Source organism: Empidonax traillii, unplaced genomic scaffold, assembly GCF_003031625.1.
Source record: "Empidonax traillii isolate 1590-97213 ecotype Southwest subspecies unplaced genomic scaffold, ASM303162v1 scaffold1872:size53649, whole genome shotgun sequence".
Taxonomy (NCBI): domain Eukaryota; kingdom Metazoa; phylum Chordata; class Aves; order Passeriformes; family Tyrannidae; genus Empidonax; species Empidonax traillii.
Window position 1 is genome coordinate 38,848 of NW_020957065.1, and position 8,903 is coordinate 47,750.

General features: G+C 65.5%; 1 protein-coding gene across 1 annotated transcript; it reads right to left on the bottom strand.

The window, feature by feature from the left end:
• Position 1: 1 nt before the first annotated feature.
• On the bottom strand, positions 2-4,563 carry LOC114071162 (heat shock 70 kDa protein 12B-like; the record flags this gene model as incomplete). Its single annotated transcript, XM_027908895.1, has 7 exons — positions 4,521-4,563; positions 3,180-3,280; positions 1,993-2,117; positions 1,098-1,284; positions 751-855; positions 466-582; positions 2-70 (listed from the first exon to the last, which is right to left on the bottom strand). Coding segments are annotated over exons 1-7 (747 nt in total), but the record flags the coding sequence as incomplete, so codon positions are not given.
• Between the last annotated feature and the right edge of the window lie 4,340 nt (positions 4,564-8,903).

The window sequence follows — 8,903 nt, forward strand, 5'->3', positions numbered from 1 at the left end:
AGATGGAGGCGGCCTCGGGCTCCAGCGCGATCAGGAGCTGCTCTGGGCTCTCTGGGGACACCAGCCCGGCCTGGGGACACGGGGGGTCAGGGCAGGGGCCCCCCAACGACACAACCACCAAACAACCACCCAACCCACGACCTGAGCACCAAACCACCCACCCAGCATCAATCAATCACCCAACCGCTGACCCAGCCCCTCAGCCAGCCAACCAACCACCCACCCAACCCCTGCACCACCCAAATAACAACCCAACCAGCCCTGTAAACACTCGACCACTGACCCAGCTGTTCACCCAGCCCCTCAGACACCCACCCACCGAACCACTCAACCAACCACTCAAGGAATTATCCAGCCGCCCAACCAGCCAACAACTCCTGGTTTGGCTCAGGTTGAAAGGGACCTTAAACCCCGTTCCCCTCCACCCCTGCCACGGGCAGGGACCTCTTCCTTCCTCTCCCCCACCTTGTAGGCCGCCTCCCTCATGAACTGCTTGGCCGGCTGCTTCCAGATGGCGGGCACGGTGAGCACCCAGCGGATGGCCCCGCTCTGGGGCAGCGACGGGCACTGCTCCTGCAGCTCCTGCCAGACACGCAGGGGGTGACCCCGGCTCGAGGGGGAATCATGGGGAACCATGGAACGGGGGGGGCTGGGAGGGACCTCAAAGCCCAGCGATCCTGCCCCGGGCAGGGACACCTCCCCCTGTCCCAGGTGGTCCCAAGCCCCTCCCGGCCTGGCCCAGGTGCCCACCTGCACCGCGTGCTGCTTGAAGAAGCGCAGGGCGTGGGCGAACACCTCCAGCGCCGGCATCTTCTTCCCGTTGACGGCCTCCAGCTCGGTCTTCATGGACAGATCCTGCCGGGAAGAGCACGTGGATCACACGAGGTGCCAGGAGCTGGCCGGGTGCCCACCCCCCTGTGCCCACCGGAGCAGATGGAGCAACTTTGAGCAGCCACATCCACCTTCCCCCGGGGCCGCCGGGCTGGGGAACCACAACCCCTCAAATGGGCTGCAGGGTGGGTTTTCCTGGCATTACAACCCCCAGCCTGGCTGGGGACACAGCACAGCGGGGCTGTGAGGCCGGAGCAGGGACTCACGCTGGTGCTGTGGATCTTCATCTTGAACTTCTCGAAGTAGAGCCACTCACGGGCCTCCTCGGGGTCCAGGTCGTGGTAGTAGTCGCGGGCGGTGTAGCCGAAGCTGTGGAAGGTCCCCTCTGGAGTCAGCAGGAGGCTGGTGGGGGTCTTCTGGTTGGCCACCCCCGGGTCCCCCCCTTCCCATTTCCTGCAAAGAGGAACCAGAGCAGATGAACCTCCGGGTCGGGGAGGTCCTGGCAGGTTTAATTTATTTATATGGGCACAACCTCGAGCACCTCAGAGGGACAAAGGAGAAAGGGAAGGGGTGGATATTGCTCTGTCCTCCTGCTCCCTGGAGGAATTTCATGGAATTCCACACTAGTTTGGGCTGAGAGGGACCTTAAAGCCCACCCAGTGCCACTCTCTGCCATGAGCAGGGACACCTTCCACCAGCCCAGGTTGCTCAAAGCCCCATCCTTGGACACTCCCAGGGATGGGACAGCCACAGCTTCTCTGGGAAATTCATTCCAGGGCCTCCCCACCCTCACAGGGAAGAATTTCTTCCCAGTATCCCTCCCATCCTTTTTCCAGGGTGAAGCCCTTCCCTGTGTCCTGTCCCTCCATGCCTTGTCCCCAGTCCCTCTCCAGCTCTCCTGGAGCCCCTTTAGGCCCTGCCAGGGGCTCTCAGGTCTTCTTGGAGCCTTCTCTTCTTCAGGGGAACCCCCCCAGCTCTCCCAGCCTGGCTCCAGAGCAGAGGGGCTCCAGCCCTCAGAGCATCCTCATTCCACAGCAGCTCCCACCCGTCACTGCCAGGCAGCATTGCCAACCTTCCCTGTATGTCCCGCCCCAGCAATCCAACTTCCCCCTGTTTTGGGGCCAAAGGAGCCCTGTCCCAGTGCCTGGAGCAGCCCCTCACCTCATCATGTGGATGGCCTCGGGGTCGCTGGTGAAGCTGAAGGCATACCCGCTGGACGTGGTGCCGAAGTCGATGGCCACGACCACGGCGAAGGAGGGGCCCTGCTGGGAACGGGCCTCGCTCCTCTGCGAGGCAGGGACAGCATCAGGGCTGGGCTGCAGCACCCACCTGGGGCTGCCTGCTCCCAGAAAAGGGGGGAAAACCCCGGGAAGGGGCTCATTTTTGCAGGATCAAGCACTGCGAGGGCTGTGCAGTTCGGTGCTTCCCTGGTTTCCTCCACACCCGGCAATTCCCCCTCCCACACAGCTCCACAGCACTGGGGAAAACATCTCCCGGGTTCCACGGGGTGGCTGAGGTGCTTCCCAAAGGGACACGGGGATTTGGGCAGTCCCTGAGAGGGATGGGTGCCCACAGCCAGGGGACCTGCCTGCCTGTTCTTGTCGTGGTGCTGAGCCCGCCTCACCCGAGCCCTGAAATCTGAGCTGAGGTTCCCCAAAACCTTCCCTGTGCCCCATCTCGCTCCAAGAGACCTTTTCCCAGGGTCACCCAGTCCAAATCCTTGCTGGCCCGGGTGTTTTGCGGGGTCCCACAGCTGGATTCCCTGTCCCTGCTCCGTGTGCGGTCCCTTCCCCCCGCGTGTGGCGGTGGATCCGTGCGGATGTGACAAGCGCCGTATCCGTGTCACCTCCGCGCACGGCAGACATGGGAAGCTAAAAGCCCTCGTTAACATTTAATGTCCCGGATTCGCTAAGTGCAGACACGAGGCGGCCCTGGAAAAGCGGGATCGGCAGGGCCGAGGCGGCTGCCGCAGGAATGTGCAGGGACGGCGAGTGCCGGGGAGGAACCAGCGAGGAACGCGCCCTCCCAGCGCGGACAGGGGCAGCCTGGGGGCAGCGGCCCCGCAGTTACACTTATCCCGGGCTGGAAAAGCCCTCCATCCCGGAAATCCCACGGATAAGGGTCCTGGAGAGGGACTGACCCGTCCTGTGGCACTGGGGGGTGAGGGCGGTCAGACTGGGGGGGAGCAGAGACCAGGGGAGGATCGAGGGGGCAAGGACAGGGACACAGACCCTGGCAGCCCTTGGGGACCCCACAACTGCCTTCCTGGGGACCCCACAACTGCCTTCCTGGGCCCCACACTCGTCCCCCTGCCCCCCCGGGAGCGCTGGTGGTCCCTGATAACTCACGGGGGACTGGGAGGGCGTCAGGGGGGCGATGCTGCAGCTGTCGTGGGGTGTCCCCGGCGTGCCGGGGGGGGTCGGTGTCGGGCAGCGCTCGTCGTTGGCTCCTGGGGACACAGACAGGTGACTTTGGGGTGGGAAGGGGCCCCGGACCCTCCTGGAGACCCTTTCCCGAGGTGAGGACCACAATGGAGACACATCCCCGGGAGCCCCTCACCCTCCCTGTCCTCTCAGGTGACCCCCCAGCTGCTCCAGCAACAGAATTCCAGTCCTGGGAACCCCCACTCACCCCAGTGCCAGGATGAGGGGAGCCTCAGGTCCCCCCACACAGCGGGGACAGGAGGCTATCCCACCCACGCTCCGCTGGCACAGGGATCCAATTAACAGCCAGGGTTAATCACTGCCCACGGCAGGGCCCACGGGTGGACAGGCTCCAGCTGGAGGGATGGCTGGAAAGGGGCTGGTGGAGCTGATGGAGTGGGACCACCTTTCCCAAGGGATTGGCTGGCTCTGGATGGGGTGTGGTGGGAATGGGACACGAGATAGACAGAGGGACCACCCACCCCACGGACACTGCCAACACTCATGCTTTGGGATCGCCCCTCCAGCCAGGATCCTGCCGGGATCCCTACCAGTTTGCAGCAGGAGACCCCAGGGCAGCTCCCTAAACCCCTCTGGCAGCTCGGGAGCCGCGGGCTCTGCAGAGGGGGGGCTTCAGGACCCCCCAACAGCAGCAGCCGTGGAGTTGGGGTTGGACTGATCCCAACTTTCCAGTGTCCAGAGAAGAGCCGAGGCACCGGCACATCACGGAGTGGGGGACAGGGATTGCCACGTCCCCCCCCGGGAGCTGGGCCGGGGGGGCTCCACTCCCCCCCGTGAAGTGTCTCCTGTCCCTTACACCTGCTCCGTGAGTGCCTTTCCCTGTACCCCGCGCCTGTCCCATGAATATTTGATCCCAGACAAAGCGGGATGTCTCTCCTCGTGCGGCAGAGCCCCGCTGGGAAGGGGCTGGGGGGGGAGTGGTGACCTCCCCGGGGGTGCAGGAGCCGTGAACACGAAAGATCATTCCTGGAGGGGAGGGCAGTGATCCGGGGGGACCCCGCAGGGGGGTAATTCCTGCCGCGGCCCCCGCGCTCCGGCGGCTCCCGGGGTTGGGATGCTGGGATCAGGTTTCCTCCCGCAGCTGGTTCTGGTTACCCCGGCGCGGGAGCGGCGAGGGGGCTGCGGGAGGGGGAGCCGATCGGTGGGACACCCGAGTGCGGGAGGGACCCCGAGCTCGTCTGGGGAGGCGGGAGACTCCCCACGCCGTGCCAGCCCCCCCGGGCCCCCTCCCGGGATCATCCTTACCCATCCGCAGGCTCTGCATCCCGGGCTCCAGGAGCATCGCCATGGCCGCGCTTCCCGCCTGCAAGAGAGTCGGGACAGTGGGACAGGGGGCCGTGTGTCCCCTCGGCACTGGGGGATCCACAGCGAACCCTCAGAGCGGGGCTGGGTGAGCACAGACTGGACCACCCCTAAAAAACCCACCAGGGACGGGGCTAACCCTTCCCAGGGCCCCGCAGGAGCAGGGGGGGGGACCCCAAAACTCAGGTCCCAACGGGCTGTGGGAGGACGGGGGGTGGTGGGACGGGCTGTCCCAGTCTGGGGGGACAGCTGGCACCCGTCGGGATGTCACCGACTGCCACGGCCACCGCGGGAGCAGGAACCAGGTTCCTCTTGCTGGGCAGTCAGGCAGATGTGTGAGATACAGATGTGTGGGATACAGATGTGTGGGATACAGATGTGTGCAAAATGCTGCTCCAGCACATTTTTAGGCTCCAAGAGGTTATTTTGGGGGTTATTTAGAAAACATTTAAACTTGTTTTCCTGCTGGAAGCACCGGCCGAGGAGCAGGAATGGCCAAAGGGATCCCGGTTCATCCGAGGGGTTGGGACCCAGCGCCGACCAGCTCCAAAACTGCTGCCAGGGATAATCACCCGGCTCCTGGCTCTCTGCCCGAGGCCAGGGCAATCCCAGCACCTCTGGGTCCCTGCCCCGCTCCAGACGCTCTCGTCCCGCTCTCATCCCCCTCTGATCTCTCCCCCATCCCACTCTGATCCCGCTCCATCCCGCCGAGCCGCGGGCTCGGGACAGGGCTGAGCTCATCGGGAGAGGCCTCGCTCTGAGCCAAACCCACCCCCGAGCTGCAGCCCTCGCCTGCTCTGGGCAGCCTCCAACCCCCAAAAAAGCCTCAGGATAAAAGGGGCAGGTGGGGAGCTTTCCTCTGGAATGGGGGATCAGCTCTGACCACCCCGGTGTGGGAGCAGAGAGGGGGCTGAGGGTCAGACCACAGCAGGGAACACGGTGCTGGTGGTCCTGGCAGGGCACAGAGGAGGGTCCTGGCGGGCTGACACTGTCACAGGGGCTTCTCTACCGAAACGGGGCTTTCCAGGATGTTGTCCCACAAGGACACACTCGAGGGATCAGCCCCCAGCGCTGGGATTGGGGTCTCCACTGGCAGAAATGCTGCTTGGGGGTTGGACCCCTTCAGGGATGGGTTGGGGGTGACCCCGGGAGTGTTCCCCCCCATGGGGGATGTGCAGGGATGTCCCCGTGTCCCCACCCCCGGGGGCTGAGCTCCCCCATCCCATGGGTGGGCAGGACCATCAGCCCGAGCCGGAGGGACACTCCAGTCCTCGGCGGCCCCTTGGTCCTGTCCCCTGTCCCTGTGGCTGTGGGGGCCAGGGGGTCCATCCCAAACCTGTGTAGCCCCTCAGGCTCCAGTGGCCCAAATCCTGCACCCCGGCAAACCAGGGCTGGTCGGGGGGGACACTGAGCCCACCTTTGTCCCCAAGGTGCCTGAGGACAAGCCTGGGGTCTTGGCAGGAGGGGAAGGGGGGGGCCCAGCCCCCCGAAGTGCCCCCCAGCCCCCTGAGGGGTTTCACCCGACTCTGCCCCTCCTGCTGCAGACCCGGGTTGGGCACCCTGGGGGCTGGGAAGGTTTTGGGGTGCCCATAGAGCCCAGCACCCCCACAGTCCCAGTGGGTGGGCACAGGTGGACCCCCCTCCCCACGCACACACCAGCCCTGGTGTCCCCAGCGCTGTCCCCACACAGGCCCCGGGCAGTGACAATGCTGTTGTCACCTCCAGGGGACACAGGCCCGAGCCCCCAGCCCTGGGGATCCCTGCAGTGCCCCGAGGGCCAGGATCCCTGGAAGATCGTGATCCCCCTCTGGCAGTTTGTGCAGGAGCAGCAATTTTTTAGGACTTTCCACCACTTCCACCTCTGCAGGAAATGGGGAGAGGAAACAAGTTTGGGAAGGGAACAGGGTGGTGGGGCCAGGAATGACACCGGGGCTGTGGCACCAGAGCCCTGGCACGGCTGATCATGGCATGGGATTGTGGGCATGGTGTCCCCACAGCTTGGGATGTCCCCACAGCTCGGGGTGTCCCCACAGCTCGGGGTGTCCCCACAGCGTGGGTTTGCCCACGCTTCGGGGTGTCCCCCATTGGGGACCTCGGGGCAGCTGTGGGGCTCAGATCCAGATGTGTGGGAGCCGGGGGAGGTGTCAGTCCCCACATCCCTCGGGTGCCAGGGGTGGGCTCGGCTGTGGGGCTGGGAGGCCCCCAAACCCTCCAGGTGGAGCTGTTGGGGTTCTGTGGAGTTTTGGGGGTCCCTCCCCGTCCCCCCTGCACGGCTGGGACACGGGAGCTGTGGGGTGTCCCTGGCACGGGCAGCCACAGTCCCTGCAGGGTGCTGGCACATCACGGTGCTGTCCCTGCAGTGTCCCCAGCGGTCACAGCAGTGTCCCCCAGGAGAGGGCATGGGGGACAGACCCACGGTGAGTGTCCATCCCCACTCCCACCCGCGCCCACACCCCCATCCCCACCGGGGGCAGGCCCTGGAGTCCTGGCACCCCCCAGTACCTCTGTGCTCCCTCTCCGGTGTCCCCAAACTGGGCAGAGCCCCCAGGGGAGGTGTCACCCTCACCTCGACCGAGGGACGAGGTTGATCCCCTGCTCCCCTCGTTCCCCCTCCTCGGGCAGTGCCCCGTTGTCCCCCCGCGCCCTCCAACCCCCCCGCTTACCGCTAAGGGAGGGGGAACACGGCTCGGGGACCCCTCGGTGCAGCCAGGGCCGTCTCGGGCCGGCTGTGGCCGCGGGGTGGTGGCTCTGTCCCCGTGCTGCCCGCGGGGTGGTGGCTCTGTCCCTGTGCTGCCCGCGGGGTGGTGGCTCTGTCCCCGTCCTGCCCGCGGCTCCGTCCCCGCCCGGGCCCCGCGCAGCCCCCCGCGCTCCGGCTTCCTCCCACTCCCAGTCCCGGCCCAGCCAGCGCCTCAAATTGCAATTCCAGCTGCAGATGTGGGAGCGGGAGGAGGAGGAGGAGGAGGAGGAGGCAGGGCCAGCACCGCCGGCCGCGGAACCTCCACTCCCCGCTCGGGGCACCGCGGCCACCGAAGGGGACGGACCCCCGGGGGCCTGGGGGGTCCCAAACCAGCCAGGGTGGGGGGACACCATCGAGGGGACACCCCGACACCCCCCAGCTCCGTCAGCGCCCCTTCATTTGCCTGAATTGGCGCGTTTCTCTCCAGGTTTTGTCCCTCTCTATCCCGGGGACACCGGCACAGCCCCTCGGCTCCCTCCGTCGGTCTGTCCCGACGTGCAGCCCCAGCCCGGCTCCACAGCCCCCCCTTCTCCCGGCCCCCCCGGGCCATACCCCTCCCCAGGGGGGTCTCCTGGCCCGGGTGTGCTGGGGGGTCCCGGGGGCGGGAGGAGGAGAAGGAGGGCTCCGTCCTGCCTCTCCCAAAGGTCTCTGTGATGGGAAGAAACTGGCCTGGAAGGCCTCAAATGCGCGGGCAGATCACCGGGATCATTGGGATCATCCTGATAATTGGGATACTTGGGACCGTTGGCGTCACTGAGAGAGCTGAGGTGGTTGGGAACACTGAGATAACTGGGATAGTTGAGATAATTTGGATCACTGAGATAGCTGGGATTGCTGGGATCGCTGGGGTAAGAGGGATTGTTTAAATCATTAGGATCACGGAGATAACTGGGATCACTGGGATCAGCGAGACCATTTGGAACACTGGAATAATTGGGATCAGTGAGGCTGTTGAAATCACCGGGATCACTGGGATTGTTGGGATCACTGGGATTGCTGGGATCACTAAGAGAGTTGGGATCACTGAGAGAGTTGGGATCATTCAGATTTTTGAGGTCACTGTGCTGGGGCTGTGCTGGGGTTGGAGGTGGCCAGGGGGGTCTCAGCCCCCTCAGCCCTGCCTGGCATCGCCACCCCGGGGCCGGGGAAGGTTCTGGAGGGGGGGGGATGGGTGTGGGGGGGTCAGGGCGGGGGCTCCGCCCGTGTTTGCATCCCTGGCTCCCGACAGGGATGAGGTAGCGCTTTCCGGGAATTGAGGCCCGGCCCATGGAAATGCCGCCCGGACAGGAAACCCGGGAGAGGACGGGGAACGGGGCTGGGAGCGAGCTCCAGAGCCAGCGGGGACAGCAGGGACAGGCCAGGCCGGTGTGTCCCCGCCGCGATGGCATCAGTGTCCCCATCCAGGGAGCCGGGACAGGCGCTGGGCAGCCCGGCCCCTCCTGCCCAGTTTGCCCAGTTTGCTCCTCCAAAGGCAGGAAGCTGCTCCTGGGGGCAAACTGGGCCTTCCCGACCCAGGACCTGCAGCATGAGGGGGAAATCTTCATCATCAGCGTCATCTCCAGCACCATCAGCACCATCTCCCACCCAGG